This window comes from Pimephales promelas, chromosome 7 (assembly GCF_988280905.1).
Source record: "Pimephales promelas chromosome 7, fPimPro1.hap1.1, whole genome shotgun sequence".
Classification (NCBI taxonomy): Eukaryota; Metazoa; Chordata; class Actinopteri; order Cypriniformes; family Leuciscidae; genus Pimephales; species Pimephales promelas.
The window spans coordinates 5,804,002-5,830,493 of NC_142775.1; the positions used below are offsets into that span (position 1 = coordinate 5,804,002).

General features: G+C 35.9%; 1 protein-coding gene across 3 annotated transcripts in view; it reads right to left on the bottom strand.

The window, feature by feature from the left end:
- map3k20a (mitogen-activated protein kinase kinase kinase 20a) overlaps positions 1-26,492 on the bottom strand; it is a 54,945-nt gene that overhangs the window by 27,573 nt on the left and 880 nt on the right. For 2 of the 3 annotated variants that reach the window (XM_089132987.1, XM_089132986.1), the window contains exons 2-11: positions 18,659-18,841; positions 17,786-17,873; positions 14,628-14,729; positions 11,483-11,548; positions 11,364-11,392; positions 11,119-11,256; positions 9,589-9,675; positions 9,428-9,502; positions 4,922-5,028; positions 1,102-1,237 (exon numbers count right to left, since the gene is read on the bottom strand). In XM_089132987.1, coding sequence (XP_088989113.1) covers positions 1,102-1,237; positions 4,922-5,028; positions 9,428-9,502; positions 9,589-9,675; positions 11,119-11,256; positions 11,364-11,392; positions 11,483-11,548; positions 14,628-14,729; positions 17,786-17,873; positions 18,659-18,817 — 987 coding nt within the window. In that variant the 5' untranslated portion in view covers positions 18,818-18,841. The remainder of the gene's footprint in view (positions 1-1,101; positions 1,238-4,921; positions 5,029-9,427; positions 9,503-9,588; positions 9,676-11,118; positions 11,257-11,363; positions 11,393-11,482; positions 11,549-14,627; positions 14,730-17,785; positions 17,874-18,658; positions 18,842-26,492) is intronic. The other variant, XM_089132988.1, reaches the window with a different exon arrangement.

Below are 26,492 nucleotides of genomic sequence, written 5' to 3' on the forward strand. Positions count from 1 at the left end.
GAAAAGCGCTATATAAATAAATGTGACTTGACTTGACTTAAATCACCCAACCATTGCTTTTCTGTTAAAAGATCACGCTTTCTTATGTTATTAATGTACCATTGTCTTGACATTTGTATAGTATAGATGTTGTCGTTGTTGTTTTTATTATTATTATTTTTTCCTGTGCTTGTTTTAAAGTAAATGTTTCTAAAATCAATAAATACAACGTTGAAAAAAAAAAAGGATCACGCTTTCAACTCTGCAATCTGGCAACCGTTTACACACGCTCTCTCTACACTGCGGAAGAAGAGAGGATGATCTGAAAACAGACAAATGTGTGAGCTGCAGTTTAGAGATCTCCATTTGAGATATTCTACTTTAATGAAAGAGTTAATCAGTCAGTTTGAACTTCCTGCGACTAAATCTGCGATCAAACCATCTCAGTGACGAACTGTAATTAATCCAAACACGGATCTTGGCTTTTTGAGATTGTGGTTTCTGCATAAATGCACTTCTGTGTGACAATAAAAAGTCATTTTGCAGGTGTTTTAATAGAAACACATTTACTAGGATTTGAGAAGTTTCTGTTTTTATCCTCAGGCCTATATGATAAATAGTCTTTATCTATGCCTCAGAATATTATTCTAACTCTATTTTTGTCTTATTGCCTGTTTTACTGTCTTCATATGACTTTCCGTTATTCTGTTTAGCACTTTGGGTAGCATTGCTACATTTAAACATGCTATATAAATAACATTTACTTGCTTACTTCTTTACTCTAGCTGTAGTTTGCCAAATAATTTTGTCACATAAATACCCTAAGCAAGTTCATTGTTTTGTTATTCCCTTATATTTATAATATTATATTATATAATTAAAAATATTTTCCTCATTTTTTGATAGTTTAATCGAATTTGTTGGGTCATAAAAAACAAACATCCCCTCTAAACATCACTTTGTACTGTGTATATTCTTCTTTTTATGGTCTACTAAAGAAACAAACGACCTGGAAAAACATGCAAGTAAACGATGACAGAAATGGTCTTCTGAGTTGCTTTAAGTTAGAGCGAGCTCGAGGTCCTCAGTGTCCTGCATGAAGAGAGAGAGAGAGAGACTCACCGGTGTGTTAGACTGGTCGATGAGTTTTCTCTCCCACATCTTTAACCGTCTCTCTCTTTCTCTCAGCTCTTGTTCTTTACAGCTCAGATCTCTCTCCAACCGCTTCAGACGTTCGAGAGTCGCCTCGATCTCACACCTGCTCACACAACACACATCATATTCATCAACATCATATCCCCATTCATTAACATAATCAATATTTATCAAGTGATTAGCTTACATTATTCTGTTTCATATGTTTTTATTGGTATGCACAAACACATTTGTGTACAACCTTTTATAAAACAAAAGAAAAGCGGAAAAAAAATAAAATAAAATATTAAAATAAAATAAAATTGGTGTGAGTTGGAGTTAGGCCTAGTTAGCCTGGAAAATAGTATAAATGGTTGCCATTTATTGTAAAATTTGGCGAGATTACCTTGTTTAGAGTATGTCATTTCTTACATCCATTATTATTTTACTGCATAATGTGTCATAATTTGATGTACTAATATAAAAAAATGTATTGAGATTTAAAAATATATTTTTTTGAAAATGTAAATATTACAGAATTTTTTTTTTCAATTTATACCCACATGATTGCATAGACAATTTAACAACATAATTATTAATGTCACTGGGCCAGAACTAGAGAGAGAGAGAGAGAGAGAGAGAGAGAGAGAGAGAGAGAGAGAGAGAGAGAGAGAGAGACATTAAAATATTCATTAGAAGACAAAATATATTAATTTTAACACTAATAGAAATATTATTGTTTGAACATTTTAATATTACGTATTACTTTCAATTCGGACAAATTCTGTACCCATATTCACACTTTTGGAGTGGAAATGTAACAACATTAATACAATTTCACTGGACTCAAAAAAACACTTGTTTGTCCAAAAATTTAAAATAAATGGGGTATATATATATATATATATATATATATATATTAGGGCTGTGCAAAAGTTAATTGTGATTAATCGCATCCAAAATAAAAGTCTGTGTTTACATAATATATTTGTGTGTGCTGTATATACATATTTTCTACAAATAAATACCTATGCATGCATGTATATATTTAAGAATTATTTGCGCTTAAATTCTGTATATATTTATAAATACATAATCTATATTATATAAATATAAATATTTTATATATGAATAACACATTTTCTTAAATATATACATGCATGTGTGTGTATTTATATTTACAAAATAATTATATACAGCACACACAAATATATTATGTAAACACAGACTTTTATTTTGGATGCGATTAATCGCAATTAATTTTTGCACAGCCCTAATATATGATGTTTTGTTTTGAGTTTTGACAAACTGTATACCCACAGCCACAATTGACTGTGTTTTTGATTACACAGACAATTTATGCTTTCAAGACAAAATGTGGTGTTTGTTGTTTTTCACTGATTTTACAAGTTTGGCCAAAGTATGCAAAGAAATGTGTGTAAGAATAAGTACTGAATGTTGTCTTTATTCTCTAGACAGGATAAATGCCTTTTTTTAGGCTGGCTGGCAACATTTAGTGCAGAATCACCACTGTACATTTGTAATATCTGATTTACCCAGCAGAGGGAGCAACACATTCTCTTCAGGCATCAGTTGTTTATAAAGGGACAGGAGCGGGAACGGGTGTCCTCAAACACCGTCCCGTCGAGCCCCACCCCTGACGCCCTGCTTGCTCAACTTCATCACACTTCCCGTGTGACTGATTTCCCAGTCTGACTCTTTCTAAGAAATGCTACTGGAATTTCACAATTATATGTGACCTAAAGTTCCCCTTTTTGACACGTCACATTTCTTTTCTTCATTCGACGTTTCCCTGTTGAGCTGTAGGGAGGGACAGGAACCTCCTGGCCCAGTTCCAGATGGTCTTAATATAGCATCAGGACTTTCTAGACCACCAGGACACAATGGTCTGGTTTCACAGACAGGGTTTAGATTAATTAGGATATTTAAGTAGCTTTTATAAACAACCTTACTGGTGTCCTTCGAAGAGCTTCAAACGGCTCTGCACGATCCCAGCTGAGGAATAGTGTTATATCTAGCGTAACAACGAAAATAAATAAAAAATGTACATACTTTTTAACCACAATTGTTCGTCTTGTGCTTGTCTGCGATGCGCCAGGCATTACGTGATCCTGTTGGAAAGGTCACGCTGGACGGATGTGGAAGTACCGCCCCATTGTTTACAAGCGTGGAGGAGGAGGATTGTTAAAATTTCATTGTATGCTAAATTACATATTTATGTCTTTGTGTCAGTTTGTCAACGAGTGGATCTCTGAGCTGAGTGAGTGAGTGGAGGCGGGGCTCATTTACATATTCATTGAATCACGTATACTTAATGAGGCAAGGGTGTCGAGTTACATTCAAGCTTAAGGGATAAAATGACTGACTACAAATTTATAGCATTTAAACTGCAGTTTTTACATCAAAATGGGTTGCATTTTTTACAGTGTGTTCTCAAACTTTTTACACCACGTACCACCTCAGAAAATATTTGGCTCTCCATGTACCACCATAATGACCGATATGAAAATACAGTAGTGCAGTAGGCCTTAGAGCCCGACTGATAAAGGATTTTGAAGGCCGATACCGATACAAATATTTTTTGGTTTTAAAATCCGATATTCCGATATATCGGCCGATATTTTTTATTTATTTATTTTTTTTCAGAAACGCGCAACAAAACATTAACAGATTTCCTTAACATAGTTATTTGTAGTTATTTATGAGTTTTAACTGAAATAATATGATAATGCATTTTAAAAAGAAACTTGTTTCTTTTATTGTCACAACAGAACAGAGGAACATCAAAATATACTAAAATTTTGATAACTAAAATAATAATTAGTCCCTACATTGCCTTATAAGCTACCTTATAATTACAATGTCAGGTTAGCTAGTCTATGATGAGCCATAATTTAGCAATAACGTCATACTGCAAATTATAAAACATACATTTTCAATTTAACAGGCCAAGGAGAGATGATTGAAGCGTGTTTCGTCCGTTTTTATTTTATTTTTGAAATATTCATTTAGTAATATTCGTTTAGAAAATGCCTAATATCGGCCGATAATATCGGCCGGCCGATATATCGGTCTTGCTCTAACTATTCAGCCACTTTAAACATTGTAAAAACACAGTTTGAGCATTAACACTGCACTGATCTGCTTACATACAGGTAAATAAAAAACTTAAATAATGATTAAATTCAAATGTATTGCACCTAAAAGTAAAATAAACAATGTAGCCTACTGTACTTAAATTATTAAGTAAAAAATATATATATATATATATATTGTAGCCTACAGGCTGTGTATTAATATTTAACCTTAATTTTAGACGTACATGTAAAATATTTTTCAAGGCGATCATTATTTAGAACTTATCACTTCATTGTGACGCGTCATTGTTTGTCATGTGACGCAATGTAAATGACTAATGATCATTTTTTTTATTCAAAATATTCAAAAATTTGTTAGCTATGAATATGATGGAATATTTGATATTCCGATTGTCAAATATGCAAGTGGAAATGTTGTTTAAACACCTTTATAACGATTGCGTTAGTTGAGCTATGCGCCTCCTTGTTAGTTTGTGCCGCTGTTCGGAGAATCAGATCTGTTGGATTTACAGCACGTGAATTCCTCCACTTCTCCCGGTATAAGTAAGTGGCCGGTGAACTGGGAGAAGAATAGATCTTACATGCGAAATTCAGTGATTCCTCTGCGTCCCACACTTTGAGAGCCACTGCTTTAGTGTATAGAGAGACATGATATTGATAATTGTGCAGTCATTAGTGTGTTAGTGTACCTCCACTCTGCTTTATTCTGCAGGAACGTGTTGCACTGGTCCGGTAACTGACTGTCGTTCCACATGGACTCCAGCGTGGACAGGATGTGTTTGAACAGCGGCCTGTCCTACAACACAATCACAACATCCGCATTTAAAGGGGACATATCATGCAAAATCCACTTTTTTAGCCCTTAAATGCATTTTGTTGTATATTTGGAGTGTTTATAAGTACAGAAAAGATGAAATTATTCTCTTCAGGTGCTTCGTTTATATCTTAATATTCTGTTTTGGTCATATTTTTCAACCTGTTCAGATTTTTCTGTTCTCTATGACGTTTTTTGAACTATCACGTCACCGTATTTGCAGCGGAACTGCCAAATAAGGACATCGACTACCGGTCCAACACTTCCAGCAATCCGCCATTATTATTTCTCGGTCCGATTTTGTAGTCCGAGCTCAATGATGCAGAAGTAACGAGAGGGCAAGTCAAAATGTTCGGTTGTTGGATGTACGTTAGTGACCTGAAGCACTTCAAGGATTCCCACTTCAACAACCTCCGCCAGTATAAAGAAGGGTTTGCCGATCGACTTCGTCTGAATGAGGGGTCAATTCCTTCTGTCATTTAGCTGCTGTGTTTTCTGATTCTTTTCTACACGTAAGTTATTATATTATTATTAATACAGTTTTTTAGTGGTAAGATCAGACCGCAGTCATTTATCTTGTCAGTGTGCTTGTTTTAACAAGAGAAATAGTCGACTTTCACTAATAACACTACATAGTTAACTTAACGTTACATACCCCTGCATCCGTATGAAGACGTTGTTCTGCAGGTTCGTCTTCGTCTTTTTCAAATCGCTCGCTCTGGCTCGAATATGTAACGTTAAGGCTTGATGGACAAGTCTTCCATTGTTGACATTTTGTTAACGAGTGACTAAAAATGTTCTTTGAAGCTATCGTATATAATCGTATATCTCTAATCAAACTACAATAATGGCCGAACGCGGGGAGTTGAACTGACCGTGAACTCATCGACCTGGAGAGCGGGCGGGAAAAGACGCAACTCCATTTTATTTAAAGGGGCCGCTTTGAAACGGGTCGCTCACAGACGCACATCAGAAAAGGGGCCTGTGGAGCTATAATAATGAGGAATTCAGACCCAAGCATTGCAGTTATGTTTTATATAGACCACAACGGTATGATTTATAAGTAAAAATGAATGATTTAAAAGCATGATATGTACCCTTTAACATTCAGATCTGATCAATGAACAACACTACACCAATACCTCACAAGCACTCTCTAGTGAAAAAGACTTAAAAAGAGCACTTAAAGGGTTAGTTCACCCAAAAATGAAAATTAAGTCATTAATTACTCACCCCCATGCTGTACCAACCCCGTAAGACCTTCGTTCGTCTTCGGAACACAAATGAAGATATTTTTGATTAAATTTGAGAGCTGTATAACTACCACATTGGCTCCTAAGGGACTGCCTCTTGACGGCCCAGAAAGTCAATGAAGAAAATGTTTAAATATCCCAAGTGACTACCGTGGCTCAACTATATGTTTATCAAGCGACGCGAATACTTTTTGTGCGAAAAAACAAACAAAAATAACGAGTTTATTCGACTATTTCTTTTCTTCCTTGTAGGCCAGAAACGAGACTTCCTTAGATTTCCACGACGCATGCGCGAGATTTGCGATCTGAAGTAGTGTAAGCTGGTGTGAGCAGATCGCAATTCTCGCGCATGCGTCGTGGAAATCTAAGGAATTCTCGTTCTGGCCTACAAGGAAGAAAAGAAATAGTCGAATAAACTCGTTATTTTTGTTTGTTTTTTCACACAAAAAGTATTCGCGTCGCTTGATAAACTTATAGTTGAGCCACGGTAGTCACTTGGGATATTTAAACATTTTCTTCATTGACTTTTTGGGCTGTCAAGAGGCAGTCCCTTAGGAGCCAATGTGGTAGTTATACAGCTCTCAAATTTAATCAAAAATATCTTCATTTGTGTTCCGAAGATGAACGAAGGTCTTACGGGGTTGGTACAGCATGGGGGTGAGTAATTAATGACTTAATTTTCATTTTTGGGTGAACTAACCCTTTAATGTGGAAATAATATACTTGTGTGCACTGCATGTAATGTTTTCGAACACTTAATTGAAAGTCAATTGTAATTCAATTTAAATTAATGATTTTTTTTTGTGCATTTTTATGTTTAATTCCATGAGTACTATATTGTCTTTCACATATGGTTAAAGTGTAGAGTTCAATGCATGACAAGAATTTATGGTCAAATGTAATATAATTTAATGCCATTTCTATATTGAAGCTTGTGTGCCGTGTATTTAAATATATTTGTAATCACACATTTGTAATGATGAAGTTGTAATTTATTACTTTTAAATTATCTTGAATCCTTAATAACACACTACAGATACACTAATAATCAAGTCCTTTACATGTGTTTTAGTATGTTAGTCAACACATCAAATTAAGTGCACTTATTTAAAATATGACAAAAGATTATTAAAACAATGATTTTGTATTTTAAAGTGAAACTTTTAATTTGACTATTACAAAGTGAATTTATAAACGTACTTAAAGTCCCCGTGAACCGGAAGTTGCAAACGGCTATTCTCTAGTGTTGTGACATATTTCCGAGAGAAACGGAATACTAAATGAGGCAAAATAGTGGGCGTGGCTTTTTTTTCCAACTAGCACCTGATTGGATCTAAAAAAATGGGTGTTTCATTCTGAAATGGAGGATGACGCAAGTTTACACACGCTGTCTAGGAGACACCCAAACCGTAAAACCTACGTCATCGGGCAAGGTCCTCCAATGCAGAGGGGAGGGGCATTTTCAAAATTTGATTAAAGATTACGAAGCCAAACAATTTTTTGTGTGGATTGACTTGCATGTATGAATTGTTCACCACAAAACTATCAATTTAGGCAAACAAAGTAAGTATGGTCAATTTTGATTCATGGGGACTTTAAGTGTGTTAAGAAAAAGTCATATCCAACTTTTTATTTAACTAATATATTATCTGCATGTACCGTTTCTTAAAAAAAAATACTTTTTAAGGTTTTGAAGTACACTACAAGTGCATATTCAATACAATTAAGTGCACTTCTTTTTCAAAAGTACTTGAAAGGTTGAAACGGTTCATAAAAGCAGCAGGCTGTGTGACACATAAACACCTTTTTCAATTAAACGTTTGCAAGTTTAATGCACAGAAGAAACATCCATATGATACTTATCAGACGTTGAACAACAGCTGTGTGCTGCTCAAATTGCAATGGGAGTGTTTTTTAGTGTTATGATACTGTGAGTGACAGGCGGACGTCAGCGCCAGCCAACACGAATTTATGAAGCTCACTTAAAGGAGTAGTTCACTTTTAAAACAACTTTTGCTGATAATTTACTCACCCCCATGTCATCCAAGATGTCCATGTCTTTCTTTCTTCAGTCGAAAAGATGAAAACGATCCAGGATTTTCTCCATATAATGGACCTCAATGGGAACCAAACGGTTCAAGGTCCAAATGAGAGTTTCAGTGCAGCTTCAAAGGGCTTTAAACGACACCAGGCGATGAATCTTTTTTCGAGTCATTTCGTTCATTTTGTTCGTTGAATGAACCAAATGACTCGAAAAAAGATTAGTTCATTTTGATAAACGAGTTCAAACAGGAGAGTCACGAACGCGCATCACAGAACAGAGCAAGGCGACCATTTGAGCTTATAAAACTTAAACTTTTTTATTTATTTTTTAAATGAGCGATCATTTCGCTAAATAAGACCCTTATTCATCGTCTGGTGTCGTTTAAAGCCCTTTGAAGCTGCACTGAATCTCTCTTTTGGACCTTGAACCGTTTGGTTCCCATTGAAGTCCATTATATGGAGAAAATCCTGGAATGTTTTCATCAAAAACCTTAATTTCTTTTCGACTGAGGAAAGAAAGACATGGACATCTTGGATGACATGGGGGTGAGTAAATTATCAGCAAAAGTTTTTTTAAAAGTGAACTACTCCTTTAAATGAGTGTTCATGTGCGATCTGACAGAGTGAAAAAAACAAGCCCTGACATGAGGCAGATAAAATGAACTTTGATTGGATGAATTAAAAATGTCAGGATAAGAGACAGTCATATATCAATAAAGACAGCTGTTATTAATATCCTAACCAAACAGCATGTCTTATCTATTATTCATGCATTAATGCATTGCACTTTAACGTAGAGCACTGCATAATTACTGTATTAGTAGTATAAAGCAACATATTGCGAATGCTCTCCAATCTATGTCATTATCAAGGAGGTTAACTATATGATTGCAATGCAGTCTCAAAACCATAACAATTTATACTGTATTTGCTAAATAAGATCTCACAGGATAATCACACTGTAAAAGAGTTGATCCACCTGTCTTGTGCCGTTCCAAACCTGTATGACTGGGTTTGGTTTAGTCTGTGGTCGTGATCTACTATGTAACCTAATTTACATTTCGAGGTAAACATTTTTGACTTACTTTTGGTTCCGTCACCCAGCAGCTTCTCATCAGACAGGCGAAACTGGCCGGGCAGCAACTGGGAATCGTCAACCTCTGCACAACACACACACACACGACACGTGTCAAAACCAGCTGAACACAGCTCATCAGTGACACAGCCAATCAGAGTCTCCCGTCACCTCGTTCTTCTCCACCACCAGCCAGGCCACCTGCAGACCCTCCAGACCTTTGAAGGGGACTTCCCGCGTCAACATCTCCCACAGGACCTGAAAGAAACCTGCTTATAATTCACAGCTATATTCACAGAAAAAGATGCCAACGAAACCAGTGAATCCACCAAATGATAAAAATACCCTAATTTGTATTAGTTTTAAATAAATTATTATTTTCCCACAGATCATTTTCACAAATTATTTGCGAATTACGGAGTGCTGGACTCTTGCATCTGACCCAAAACCATAGCTGTCAACATTGAACATTGAAAATAAGGGAGTTTTCCCGGAATCCTTCCCCAAAATAAGGGATTTTGTTTTACACGATTCTTACCCACAAACTTTAAAAATAAAGCACTAATCCTTAAAAGTCTAAAGAGTTAATAACTAGCCTAGAAACTAGTGTCATTTAAAGAAAAAAAAATCTACATTTGGATTAGCGGTGTGTTGCTCTCGCCTTTACGACAACAATTTAACTGTTATCACATCTTCCAAAACCCACAAAATAGGGAAGTGGGCTGTCTGTTTATTTCAATTACATTTACACATTTTATGTAGTTTTAAAGAGCCTATATTTAGCCTGGTGGTGGACCGTCACTCAGAAGACACACTCTGTTGTTATTGTAGCCTATCCCATCTTTATATCCTCCTGAGGCCCAGAACGTTTTTTTCCCAAAAATGTTTTTTCTTCTTCTTCGTGTAATCACATTGTTAAGAGCATAAAAAAAAAGAAAGAAAAAAAAGAAAAGATATTTTATTCATATGTTATATGACATTAAATTATATATAGGCAAAACTAATGGCAATATAAATCGATTATTATAATTATTATTTGTTTAAATTACATTGATATCTGAATTTATGTAAAAACCTTGACTTTCAAACATCAAAATGTAAAATGTAGGCTTTTCGAGTACAAAATAAACATTGTTTCCTATTTTTTATTTTTTATTTTTTTTTGCCTGGAAACGCTTTCAACACGCTTGCGTGTCGCGTGAAAAAATAGGCGTCAGTTCTATTTCTAGCATGCACGCGCTTTCTGGAAACGTGTCACGCGGGCAGTGTGCAAGCTCTAATCTGTTAACATGGGAGCCGAAATAAAAACGGACACGCCACACAGCCAGTGTGTCTCCGGCCAGCGCGCGCGGCGCCGCATCCGAGGATAAACGACTTCAAGCCGAATCAGTCCGAGCTCGAACGTCTCACACAATCAGAGTAAAAATACGGGATATTTTACGGGAAAATACTAAAACGGGAAGACAGCGGGAAAAGAGCAAAAACACGTGAGAAACCCGGAAAAAACGGGAGGGTTGACAGCTATGCCCAAAACTGATGCACCTCTCGACAACATTTATTTCCATCACAAGGGGTTGATTTCCAACACGATTCTGAGATAACAACTAGCTGGATGTACATTATCACTTACATATCATAAACCTGATTGTGTTTGGCTGAAAGAAGAAAGTAATATACACCTACTGACGTTCACACACTCACCACTCCGTAAGAGTAAGTGTCGCAGGTCTCAGACACAGGGAAGCTCTGGATGACTTCAGGGGCCATCCAGGGAAATGTGCCCACCAGAGACATGTGGGTGGTGTGAGAGTGAAACTTAGACGCCCCGAAATCACAGATCTGAGGAAACGGAGAGTTCGGTTAATAAAACTACAGTTAATCAGCAGACTTTTTCATGCAGAACTAATAACATATACAGTAGAGAACTTGATTCTGTTTGTATGTACCTTGGGAACTGAATCTGCCGTCAACACAACTGAAAAGAAACACAAGGTCTTCAGGTCAGACAGGCACTCCTGAACTCAAATAAATATTTATACAGCCTTTATTTCACAAAGTTACAAACCATTTCGGGACTTGAGGTCTCTGTGAATGACAGTAAACGGGGCCTCAGCGTGCAGATAGTGTATGCCTATGAGAGAAAACACAACATACAAGCAAACCAATTGTGAAAGACTAGAATTTGATTTTGTTATTAGTCAATAGGGGCTTTCGCACAAGAGGAACCTTTTCATAGTTCCTAGAAATAATGGTGGAAGTACCCGCTTTGTGCAGTGTTTGCACCACAGGAACTGGGAACGACTCCTACTGGCGGAGCGAATGCAACCAGGAAAATGGCCTTATGGGAACCACACTGGTGGCTAGATCCTAACAACCCATTGCGAAAGGGGCTATTATTATACTGAAGGTCCTTGAAGAAGTATATGAGTCAAAATAACAACATCTGTTGCTTCTCCCAATTCTCGGTGTGTATAAACAAACAGGAAATGTGTTTACAGTACTGCGATTTTAATGGAGGCCTAGAGGGGTTCATCGCAGCTTGTATTGAAGCTGTTCAAGTCTTTTCTGCTCACCAAAGCTGTGTCAGAAAAAATATGGTAAAAACCTAATACATCATTTGGCGTACCACAAGGCTCAGTACTAGGACCGCTGCTATTCACTCTGTACATGCTATCATTAGGAGATATCATTAGGAACTTTCACTGTTATGCTGATTATACTCAGCTGTATATTTCTTCAAAACCTAACGAAATTTACTAGGGCTGGGTATTGAGACAAATTTCACAATTTGATTTGATTTCGATTCACAAGCTTGCAATTCGATACGATTTCGATTCGATTCAATATCGATTATTTTGGATATCAGTTACAATAAATGGCCATTTTTCTCAAGGGAATCAAATCTCTTAAATGCTGTAAACTATGGGAGTCTAGTTTTAGCCTATAGACTTCATTAGCCTAATACGAAGGTAATAATGAACTGTTTTGTAGCTATACAAACACTTAAATTACACATTTATTTATTTTTATGATAAGAAGATTATATGAAATATAAACATTTAAATGGTGGCTGTCATAAAAACTTGCCAGATTTATTCAAATATGCATTAATTATTGAAGAACATTAAGATTATAATGCATATTTAATATGGTGTATATATTTAGCAAAATGCTCCTCTCTGAAGTTATTATTTTCTAGCTGACTAACGAGTTGATGTGGGTTTTCTGAGGTAATGAAGAAACATGACATTGATTACAAGCTGTTTAACTGACGTCTTTCCACTGCTGAAACGCTGATTGAGTCAATGTGATCGAATTTGACCTTAATTTATTTTCGACTGAGGAAAGAAAGACATGGACATCTTGGATGACATGGGGGTGAGTAAATTATCAGCAAAAGCTTTTTCAAAAGTGAACTAATCCTTTAAGTCTTCGTCGTCGTCGTCTTTGAAACCAATCTCTCATTTGAAAGTCATGTGTCTAGTATCTATAAAACCGCATTTTTCCATCTTAAAATATATATCTAAATTACGCCATATGCTCCCATTGACTAATGCGGAACAATTAGTTCATGCGTTCATGACATCAAGGCTAGATTATTGTAATGCTCTACTGGGGGGTTGCCCTGCACGCTTAATAAACAAACTCCAGCTGGTCCAACAACGCAGCAGCTTGAGTTCTTACCAGAACCAGGAAGTATGACCATGTTAGCCCGGTTCTGTCAACCCTGCATTGGCTGCCTATTAAACATCGTATACATTTTTAAAGCACAAAGCACTAAATGGTTTAGCTCTGCAGTACTTGAGCGAGCTCTTAACGCATTATAGTCCTTCACGTCTATTGCGATCTCAAAACTCCGGCCAGTTGATAATACCTAGAATATCTAAATCGACTGCTGGCGGCAGATCCTTTTCCTATTTAGCACCAAAACTCTGGAACAATCTTCCCAAGCAGACACACTCTGTCAGTTCACATCTAGACTAAAAACACATCTCTTTGGCCTAGCATACACATAACACACTATATACTTCCTAAAAATTAGGCTGCATAGTTTAGATCAGCCGGAACCAGGAACACGTCCCGTAAATCCTGATGTACTTGGTACATCATAAGAAAGATGGCGTCAATGCTAATATAAGTCTCTCTGTTTATCCCGAGGGACCCTCTATGGTGGACCTGCGTCTGGACCCATCCCGACTCATTCTTAAGTGCCGGCCTCATCGACACGACAGCCATCGGCACTGATCCTCAACATCTCGTCTCCAATCCGGCATGATTACTAACGCCGCCTTCACACTGGCAGTTGAAATCAGCTCCGATGCGGCTGCGAAACGACCGGAAGTCATTCATTTCCTATGGAGATTCGCAGACCGCATGCGAATGGGTCCGAAACGGGTTCGACCAAGTGCGGTGCGAAGAAAATTGTGTCCGTTGGTCATCCGGATGCGTTCAAAAATTTGAACTCTTGCGAAAAGCTACGGACGGTTCCTATCCGACAATTCCAGCGGAAGTTGAGCGTTGCTATGGTACTGATAAACAAACCTGAATTATTAACTTTTAATAAAATAAATATTGATTTTATAACGATAAGTTGTGATGTCATTTTTTATTTTCATGACTTTCTAACGTTTATAAGGGCAGTTAATACAATTAAATTGAAGGTAGACATTGAACTATTGACCACTATATCACCTTTTTTAGCCGACCTGACATGTCAACGTCCTGAGCAACTTTCCTCACGCAGCATAACCCTCATCAGAGAGATCATACAGAACTGACAGAATCAAACTTTAATCTCTCCGCCATTTTTGTTCTACCCGCGTCCGACGCTTTTCACTGTGTAGTACGACGTCCGTTGGGAATGTATTGCGTATTACGGAGCTGATTTCAACTGCCAGTGTGAAGGCGGCGTTAGACTTCTGGGAAGTGTAGTGCTGGGAAGTGTAAGTACATACTGTACATCATCAAGTGTTACTCTTTTTTGTATACTTTATTATCCCACCAGAGCCGTGTCAAGCCCTTTTATCATGGATGGATGTGCTTTGATGGACTTCCAAAAAAAAAAAAAATTACCCATTGACTCCCATTGATATACCCATGGGCTAATTTCCATTTTTGGGAGAACTATCCCTTTAAGCCTCGTCTGTGAAACCAGGGCCTAATCTCGTTTTTTTTTTTTCAGTTTATGTGTGTGTAAGTGTATATAATACCTTTAGCAATGTCCATGGCCCAGGTCATAATCTGCTTCATACTGATGTCTTCACTCTCGGCACTGGACAGATAGTCAAACAGAGATCCACCACTGGCATACTCTACCATAAAACACACACACACATAGAATACAAATTAAAATACATAATCTCTCGCATTGGGCAGTAGTTTTACATATCACTGCTGTCATGCTGTGGGCCATGGTACACTTCTAGTATTAGTTGTCATCAAGTACTGTGATATAAAGTGAGTCACATTATCCCAATATCCTGTTTCTGAGCTCAAACACTCAATGACATCATCTAAATACACTGGAACATTAAAACAACACATAATCCCTCATATACACAAACACTGACATCTACGTACAACTGTACTGTCATTTATTTGCATGGCGAAGTACTTAGAAGGCAAGAGGTTAAATGATTAAATGAAAAATTGTTTCAAACTCTGACTCTCAGCTACGGCTATGGACTCTGACCCTGTTTCAAGGCACTCCTTATTTAGTTATTTGATGTTTAGATGCCTCATACGGGCGGCCCTACTGATACATGCGCCTAACATGAGGATATATGATTTATAAAATACTTATTTTAGATAATATTTTAATATTAATAACAATATTTGAAAGATTTAAAAATATAATAAGTGCAATAACTATTTCGTATTCTTAGAAAAATCATTATAATATGCTGATTTGATGCTCAAGAAACATAAATACTATCAACAATGATGAAAACAGCTTTGCTGCCTCATATTTGTATACTATATATATATATATATATATATATAAAATCATATAATTAAATATTTTCAATTCATATTGATTTTTAATTTGATTGAACATATATATTAAATCATATAATTCAATGATATAATATATTTTATATTGATGTTTAATTTTATTGTATATATTAAATCATATAATTAAATTATAATATATTTTATATAATATATTTTATATTGATTTTTAATTTTATTGAATATATATACTGTATATATATATATAAAATCATATAATTAAATTATATAATATATTTTATATTGATTTTTAATTTGACTTGAATATATATCAAATTACTAATTTATATATAGTGTTTGCAGTAAAGGATTTAATAATAACTGAATCACAGAGTTAAATAGTTAAATAGTCTTACAAATTGATTTATAAAAGTACCAGTGTCTAAATTAAATATCAGTAATAGATTATAAAAACATTCAGGATATCCCACCACAAAAGATGTGTTCCCAAAAGAATGTGAGGTATCCAAATACAGACACATACCACTGGCATACAAGTGAAGTTGAGTCTGTTATTATCCATGAATAATGTATGTTTAGTTTAGGTTTAGTCCATACACATCATATAATTACATTACCATATAATGGTCAGATTATCAGTTTCAAACAGAGATTTACACAGGGGAAATTAATAACCTCACTGACAAAGGTGAGCTGGTCATAAACGTCACCTTCTCCTGCTCTTATTATATTTACTTTTCATAAAGAGAGACTCAACTGTCTCCCAATAGTGCAGACCATAGACTCTTTGCACAGCACTTTATGATCTTTTACAATCACTGCATCTTCATTTGAGTCACACTCATTCAGCACAGCAAAAGCAGAAGCAGACCAACATACCGCGTCTCCCAGACAAAGGTCCCACAATTTCATTAATCAAAAATGTAATATTTTCAATACAGTACACATGGACACAAAAAATATTTGATAGATATGTTTATATTTGCACTTCTGTATTCTGATTTATCCCAGCAGAATAATAATAAACACACACACACTATATTTAGGCTAAGCAACAATTAATCGCGATTAATCGTATCCAAAATAAAAGTTTGTGTTTACATAATATATGTGTGTGTAATTATTTTGTATAATACACACACATGCATCTATATATTTAAGACATATTTGCATGTATATATATTTATAAATAATAATTTATATTAAATATAAATATGAATATTTTATATATTAATAACACATTTTTCTTAAATATATACATGCATATGTGTGAATTTGTATATACAAAATAATGATACACAGTACACACACATATATTATGTAAACACAAACTTTTATTTTGGATACGATTAATCGGTGCCAAGCCCATATAATATATATATATATTAGGGCTGTCAAACGATTAATCGCATCCAAAATAAAAGTTTGTGTTTACATAATATATGTGGGTATACTGTGTATTTATATATTAGGGCTGTGCAAAAATTAATTGCGATTAATCGCATCCAAAATAAAAGTCTGTGTTTACATAATATATTTGTGTGTGCTGTATATAACTATTTTGTATATATAAATACACACACATGTATGTATATATTTAAGAAAATGTGTTATTCATATATAAAATATTTTTATTTATATAATATAGATTATGTATTTATATACAGTATATATATACAGAATTTAAGCGCAAATAATTCTTAAATATATACATGCATGCATAGGTATTTATAAATACAAAATAATTATATACAGCACACACAAATATATTATGTAAACACAGACTTTTATTTTGGATGTGATTAATCGCAATTAATTTTTGCACAGCCCTATTATATATATAAATGTTTTGTAATTATAAATGTAATAATGTAATAAATTTGTAATAATAAAATGTAATTATTTTATATATATAAATGTTTGTATATATTTAAGAAATATTTTCATGTATATACTGTACATAGATTGATATATAATTTATATTATATATAAATATTAATATTTTATATATAAATAATATTTTTTCTTAAATATACATGCATGAGTGTGTATTTATATATATATACAAAATAATTATACACAGTGCACCCACATATATTATGTAAACACAAACTTTTATTTTGAATGCGATTTAGAAGATCTAGAACAATTTATTATGCAAATTAAAACAATCACATCATTTTCCAACTTCAATCTTACATTTTTTAAAGTATAGAAAAGAATAAAGAGGTAAAACGATAAAAATAAATATTAATTATAAATAAAAAAAACTAAATATACGATGAAGCAAAGATTGAATGGACAATACTAAAAAAAGAGCATTTAAGGAATTTCAAAAAAGCCCCGCCTTGCAAACAGTGTAATAAATGTAGCGATTCAGAGTGAATTTACTGACCTGTAACAATCCCATAGTTGGGAGCTTCCAGGATCGCTCCATAAAACTGGATAATGTTTCGATGACTGAGAACACTTAAAATTTCTGCCTAAAAAATACAGCCAGCAGAAAGAATTGAAACATGACAATATGCTATACAGATTCATGATGCAGATTCAATATGCTCACAAGACATTTTAATTACAATTGATGGAAACACTTTGACAGAGTTACAACATGTACTTACTACAGTAGTAGCAGTAAATTATGCATAACTACAAGTGACTAACCCAAACCCTAACCTTAACTCTATATAAGGACATGTAATTAATTATATTGGCCCGTCAAGTAAGTACAATGTAAACACATCACATAAAAATAAAGTGTAACCCAAATTATATAATCAGCACGACAATTAAAGAGAAAAGCTAACTTAAAAAAGCTTGAATTCGAAGTTTTATAAGACTGCTGGTGATATATTTGTGTGATTTTACTAACTTTTTAGTCCCTCCATGGAATTATCATTTTTTTATGTGATTTTCCCCCGACCAAATGGTCCCATCCCAAACATTACCGGAGCCATTATGCTGGAAAATCACTATGCGAAGAACAAAGACGACAATGAATCCAGCACTTAAAAGTAAATACACTTCACCCCAAAGACAAACACTGCAACCAGCTGAAACTAATATGACTTAATTATGTGACAATTTTCTCTTAAAGACATAGTCTATGAATTTCAGTTCACAAAAGGCGCCGTGAGAGCGTAGAGTAGAGGGGAGGCGTAACCGCGCTGGTCGGACTGGAGTCGACACACAGAGAGGCAATTAAAATGATTATCACACTGACAATTAAAGCATGTGTATGAAAAGCTCGGGCGACTCTCACTCCCACCTCGTTTTCAATCTTCAGAAGCTTTTTCACCGCCACCTCTTTATCCTGCGAGAGCCAGCGGGCGCGATACACGCTCCCGAAACTCCCGCCGCCGCAGTTCTCGTAGAAGAGGATGTCATCGGATTTGATTTGCACAAAGGAGCCGCCCAGAGATGCCATAGCATAATGGCACTCGCTTCTCTCCTGAAGAACCGAGAAAAGAGGAGAGGATGAGAGGAGAACGAGGGACTCCTCGAGAGGAGAGATGTTGTGATTTGGCACTGAGAGAACTGCTCACTTCTACTTTAATCAACACACCCACACACACATACACACACAGGCTGGTGTGAACGTAATGTCTGGCGCTGTGTGTGTGTGTGTGTATGTGTTCTTGTGCCTGTCCAAATACATGTGTTAATATTTAAATCAGCAAGATTCATAACACGCTTCAATTAATAGTAGAAAGGACAAAGTTTGGTGTATGATCAACAAGTGTACTGACAATCGTTGGACTTATACTGTTAAAGGTCCCGTTCTTCGTGATCCCATGTTTCAAACTTAAGATAGTGTGTAATGTTGTTGTTAAGAGTATAAATAATATCTGTAAAATTATAAAGCTAAAAGTTCAATGCCAAGCGAGATATTTAATTTAACAGAAGTAGCCTACATCCAACGGCCCGTTTGGACTACATCCCTCGACTTCCTTCTTTAATGACGTCAGTAGAACAGTTTTTTGACTCACGTCGGCCCACAGGAACGCTCCCTCAACTCCGTCAACATAACTTACTGTGTTTACTCAGCTCTTACGGTGATTTTCTGAAGTAAAACTGACGCTTCATCTTAAATTCATCTAAAATTAAACTCATCAGTAACGTCGTATATGTAAGGGTTAATGCCCTCCGAGGTGTCCATTGTCAGGTTTTAATGGACGACTGCGAGGCGTGAACCGGCCGACGCGCAGCGGAGGATGGTTGCCTCCGCCGAGGTCCATTAAATCATCACACATGTTTTCATGATAATCGGATGTAAAGAGTTTTATCTCTAAAATCTGTTTAGCGTATAATGCTAGTAATGGGGGCATATGATAAGTAAAGAGAAATCTCTAGTTTATACCACTAACAAGGCTCAAAATAGCCCCACACTAACACAGTAACATAATGTGAGTCCATACATGCAAAACGAAGCATTGAGAACTTCGTAAGTGTACAGACCGTTTAATAAGAAGCTACTTTATGAAGACAGTTCACTTCGTGTATACAGACAGGAGCCATCTTAGAAAATAGTCTCGACAAGTCGATCCCCGAACGCCGTTCATACAGTTCAGAAGTTTGCTGAACTTCATACAGTTCAGATCACTCAGCATGACGTTCGTGGTTTGACTAGTCGAGACTGTTTTCCAAAGATGGCGCTGCCTGTATAGAGGGAATGCGTGTGACGTCACCGTCGGCCGGCGTGCCTGCAGTTCCTCACAGTGAGTGGCAAAAAGACTGAGCGGCTGTATGTGTGTTCAGCGTGAATGCCGCGAAAAACAAACACAACACACACAAATAAAGTGGGAAAGAGCTTTGAGATTGACTGTAGGCCTACAACTAGATTTGACAAAACATCCAAGGTATATTTTTACAGACTGCTATGGAAAGAGGAGCAAATGGATCACTGCAATTCACAGAAACAACAGCGAAAGGTGGATTTGCCGTTATCATTTTGTGTCAATATGCTGAATTTAGCTGTAAAACCATACCCATATATTTTGTATTGTTATATACATTAACAACTCATCAATTAAATATTTATCATTGCATATTCTGCATTATTGGATGTTTTTTTAATAAACACTGACCAAAAAAACTTATAAAGTTTTAGGGCTGGACGATATGATATATAGGCTATATATAACACTGATATAAGTGACCACCCGGATTTAGACCTACCTATATTATATAAAGCGTTCCCAGGCAAATTTGCTTTATGTTTAGGTGCTTTTATTTCCCCGGTGTCGAAATCAGGCAAACATAAATGTCAGGCAACACGATTCCTGGCTGCATGTCAATATCCATGGATCGCTGGATCTTTAGTAAGTTGTAAGGAACACTATATTGAGTCCAACATTTAGTTTAAATTGATAAAATTGTTCGATTTAGACGCATTTCCGCAGTTTCCCCTATTAAATCCAGTCACGCAGCAGATCTTTTGCCACTCGGTCTGGCTGAGGGGGGTTGTCACGCGGGAAAGTCACGTGTCAATACATTCCCTCTATACACGAAGTGAACTGTAAACCACATGTTCGTATGTGTTCGTTAAACAACAAGTCTAGGCTACTAGTGAGTCTCCATGATGAGTCTGCCCAAAAATGTGTTTCGAGATCGCCCAAAATCTTCATTTTCAAGCAGACCTTTGCGTTTTTACCATTTACACGGGAACGCGGCAGTGGAGCGTTTTAAAGATTTCCACTCTGGAGGGTGGTTTCACTTTTTTGTGTTTTTAAGCCCCAAAAACGCCGTCGCCGTGTAAACGAAAGGCACATGCGATAAAAATATTTTTTACGTTTTCACCCGCGAGCGTTCTCGTGTAAAAACAGGGCCTCAAACGAAAAGAAATGTCAACGAACAATAAATATAACCAACAACATGAAATTTATTGAGTTTATTAATCTGGATGACCAGCCGCAGTCAAAACTGAAATGTCGTTTATTTAACAAAATTGTTTATTGATCTTCACTTATAAAGAGATTATTTTCTTATATTATTAATATAATCTTTTTAGATTCCTAGATTTATTTGTTGCACTTTTTTACATATGTAGTTATTTTGTAAATCTAAAATACCTTTTTTAGTTTACAGTATTAGATGTGTAGCTGCATTTTAAGTTCTTTTTCACTTAAGATGTAATGAAATGTAATTCAGATAATAAAAATACTCTTGTTCACTGTGTGTATTTGTTCATGTTTAATTTAGGGATAAGTTTGAAGCACACCATAATAAGTCTATCAATTCATACAGTGCTAGAATGAATTGCAGCTGAATAGATACTATACACATCCAGGTATCGGATCGGTACTCGGTATCGCCTCGGTCCAGGTACTGGAATTGGTATTGGGAAAAGAAAAAGGGTATCAGAACATCTCTATTTTGCAGTTCCAGAAAACAATTCCGCCACTGACCAGAAAACACCTGGTCTGAAGTCAGTGGCGCGTTGCGCGTTGTTGTGCGCTATTTTAAGCGAGCATGCTTGCCCATAATGTAGCGGGTGCACAACGCACATACACTTTGATTCTCTCATCAACACAGATGTAGCGGTTTTTGCAAATTTTTGCAAATCATACATTATAACAAGGAAAAATATTAACACATGAGGGAAATCATTGTGGTGTCCATGAAGACATAAAAAAAATTTTCAGGCTTATTGTAGTAATGACGGATCAGACCTGTTTGCCAAATAGTGGCATATGTTTATAAGGACATCTGACAAAGCAGTTTGTCCGTCAAGAAAAAAAACGAAAAAAAAAAAAAACTCCCATCCCCATACAACGTCACTTCTTTGTCTTTCACTGGTTACCTATTAAGTTCCGCATCAACTACAAAGTACTACTACTGACCTATAAAGCCCTAAATGGTTTAGCTCCTATGTACTTAACGGACCTTCTTTCGCCCTACAATCCACCGCGTTCCTTAAGATCACTAAATTCAAGGCTTCTGGTCATTCCTAGGATATCGAAGTCCAGTAAAGGAGGGAGGGCGTTCTCGCATTTAGCTCCAAAACTCTGGAATGGCCTTCCCGATACGGTCCGAGCCTCTGACTCGCTGACACAGTTTAAAACTAGGTTAAAGACGCATCTCTTTAGTCAAGCATTCACATAATGCTTACCTTCTAGTCCTCTGTTATGCCATACGGAACCGTTTGCCACTGAAACTGCTTAACGCACCAGTGGGGCTCGACAGCCTCTTAGACAAACGGGTCGGCGCGTATGGTTGGGTTGCGGAGAGTTCAGGTTACGGAGAGTTTGTGAGTTATAACGGAAATTATTATGAACATCAGCTATGCTAATTATTTCCCATCTGCCTTTCTGCTGTTATCTCGGGACGCTTGTCCCGAGAAAAATGGCGTTCGTCAGGTCCAGTTTTGTGTCCAGCCTCTCACGGGGATTTCGGATGCCCCAACGCCTGTGATGAGACGACTCAACGCCTGTGATGAGACGACTCAACGCCTGCGATATGTTATGGCGCCGTTTGATTCATAAACAATATTTATATTTAATATTTATATTTAAACAATATGAATGTAAGCCAGAGGAGAACTGGCCCCCGACTGAGCCTGGGTTCTCCCAAGGTTTTTTCTCCATCCAATCTGATGGAGTTTTGGTTCCTTGCCACTGTCGCCTTGCTTTTGGCTTGCTTTGAGCTTGCTCAGTTGGGGTTATTTAGTGTTTAGCAATGTTGTTGATCTGTGTTGTGCTACTTTCATGTTATCACTGTGAAGCTGCTTTGATACAATCTGTATTGTGAAAAGCGCTATATAAATAAATGTGACTTGACTTGACTTTCACTGCCCTGACGAGAACGCCGGTCTCCTCGGCTATGAACCGCTCCTTGCGCGTGCCGTTATAATAACAATCCGTCATGCAACATGGCATGCGCACATACTCTTAAAGAGTAACTAAACACTAAACCAACTTTTTTTAGTTAATGATCTGTAAGAATGGATCTTTATTAATACCAGTCATTGATTCAAGTAACTTTTTTGACATTTGTTTATAAAGTGTTTTATTTCTACAATATATGGTGTAAAAACGTCTTAGTTCTGCCCTCTTTAGGTTGAACGGTGGCTACTGCAGTTGGATTTTCCGCACTTCGTGACGTACGCAGGTTTCAGCTCACCACGCGAGCTACGCCCTTGGCAGTATAAAAACCATCTTGTGTCGTCAAAACCACTGTAGGGAGTCAGGAATTGGAATTGTGAGTATTGAAAACGATCAGGATAGAGTGTTTTAGCATCTATTTCGTCCCCTCTATCTCCGTTGGGGTCAACCCACTTTTTCAGCATTTTCAAATATTGCCAGTGGGTGGAGTCAGGCTCTGACCAGGGGTTTAGTTACCCTTTAAAGGGTATGTTGGATGACGCTCTGGTTGGTTTATTTCACGTTACGCCCAAACCACACCTATGAATAATGAAGCTACTTCAGACCAACCCCTATTAAACTTGCATCGGGCACAAGAGCCATTTATCCCGCCGGTAAAATAGCAACAGCGCCCAAGACCCGCCCACAAATTTACTTGCGCTTCGCACTTGATACTTGTGTTTCAGATCGTTAAAATAGGGCCCTAAGTGTTTTAATAATCGTTTGTTGAGATTTAAAAAAGATGACTAGCACATTGAAAGTATAATTTTAGTGTGCTAAATGTTTAACTTTATGTGTATGTGTTATTCAAATTTACATTTAAAGTTAATATTTTTTAAATGTATATATTTAGGTTATCATTCATGCTTGTCAGCACATTCAGCGGTACACATTAACCATATTTCAAAGACAATGTTTCAAAATAATTCTGAAATTACAAATAAAAATGTATTTAAGTCCTACTTAAATGGGTAAAACAAAAGCACTCTAAAGATCTTTAAAAATTTAGACTATACAACATTTTATATATAGGAATAGGAGCAGGCTTCACTCAATGATTAAACTAAAACTCTGAGATTATAATCTCTTTTTCTAATATAAAAATGTTTGATTATTCAATTAAAAAAAAACAGTTTAATAAAAAAAGATAAAAGAAGCAATTTTGTTTTAAGTTTACTCCCCCCGGCCGTACCGAACTGTGACTAAAAAACCGAACTGTTACACCCCTGCCCTATATCATATAATGTCATGAGAGTGAACTCCAATAAAGATGCATATAGAATGCACTTTTTCAGTAAAACCTTCAATTTCCCTAAAAAATAAAGAAAAAGCTCATTAGGTTTCACATTTTCAGTGGAGTAATTATGGTTTTTAGAGGGCTGCGTGGGCCTGCTGGGGTGCACAGCGGGTTTGAGCGTCATTCTCACAGAGGGACGCCACGGCTCTTGGGCGGTTTGGGGCCATTTGTGTTATATTTAGCCGCGCAGGAAGCAGATCACCTCACCGGTGCTTTAATTCAAGCACACAAGAAAGAAATAGACTCTAGTGAATATATATATATACCTCCAATAAAGACTAGCATGGCCACATCTTCATAAATTCAGTGTCTCCAAAATTGTTTAGAATCACACATAAAAATGTGAATGTAATTGAATTAGATACAAAATATCAAAGGAAGCATCATCAAATGCAAATAATATACTTATAAAGAATATACTTATGTTTTGTACACTTGATTGCATAATTGTAGATTAAAATAAATGCAATGATTTATATTTAATGCAATTATCTGGACTTAACAGAGTGTGTTTTTTTACCCTCTTAAGCATGACTTAAGTGCATCTGTAAATGTCTAATTTCATAATTACTTCTATTGTCTTTGAAATATGGTTAAAGTGTACAGCTGAATGTACTGACAAGAATTTATGGTCAACTAGAATATAGTTTAATGTAATTCTATTCTGTCATGTATTTAAATATATTTGTTATTACACATTTGTAATGATGATGAAGTTGAAATTTAGTGCATTTAAAATATATTAACTTTAAATATAAAATCAAATAACACACTACAGTTAAAATTATAATCAAGTACTTTGCATGTGCTTGTGTGTGTTAGTCAATACATCAAAATAATTTCTTTAAAGCTGACAAAAGATTATTAAAACATTAAGATGTATTAAGAAACATACTTATATAAAGTGTCCTTAAATGGCCTTTTCATTTATTAATATTCATAATTATATGCAAGTTGTTTTTTGTTTTTTTTTAATCTTTGGAGTTTAAGTACAACTACAAGTGTGCACAGCACATTTATATTACACTTCTTTTTCACCAACTTTTCTTCCTCATTTTTGCTCAATGTATTTTAATCAGCTGGTGTTTTGGTGATTCTTAGTGGATGCATGAAGTCAATTCTCCTCAAGTTCTCACAGGTGGGTGTCCTAACCACAGGTGTAGAGAATCACATTAAAAATGCAGATGATCAACTAACACTGACAACCACAAAGAGTCACTATTTCTCTGCATTGTCAACAATATAATCATTGTTTCATAACTGTGGTATCACTTCAAAACAAAAATGTTTTCCTTGACCAGTCTGATTGTGTTATCGTCCTTTAAAATAAATGACACTTAGATATTCCGTAGCTAACATTTTTATGTATAAATTAAATGTCCAAATGCTTTTGGAGATTGCTGTATTTATCATCTGATTCTGATAACCTCTCTGCATTGCTTGTGCACTATGTCCTCATGAAATCATGAACCAATAGGATCACAACAACATTCCTGCATACATTTCCAGGCACATGCACTGGAACAGAAAGTAAAACCATGCGGAATGATTGGGATTTTTCTCATTCACCCAGTGAAGGCCTGTGTATTCATACAATGAAGCATGCAGAGGACAGCAGAATGACTTTCACACCATTCAGTCAGTTCACTGAAACAATATAAGGTGATAGATAAGAGGGCGACTCCCCGAATCATTTTAGTTATGAGGCAGCCTTTATGGGTGTAATAAATGCATAATTACGTTATAATTACAAAGTAAGTACATGTTGAACACCATTGAAGTCCTGAAGCATCATGTCAAAAGCATGAATATCTGATAGGCCTGTCTTCAATGTTCTGGTGGGCCTACTTTTTGTAAAGGATACACGTTATAATTAGTGCAAAACATTCAACGTGCCCTATATACGTTTTTCTATTACAGATAATTGCAAAATTGTACATAAA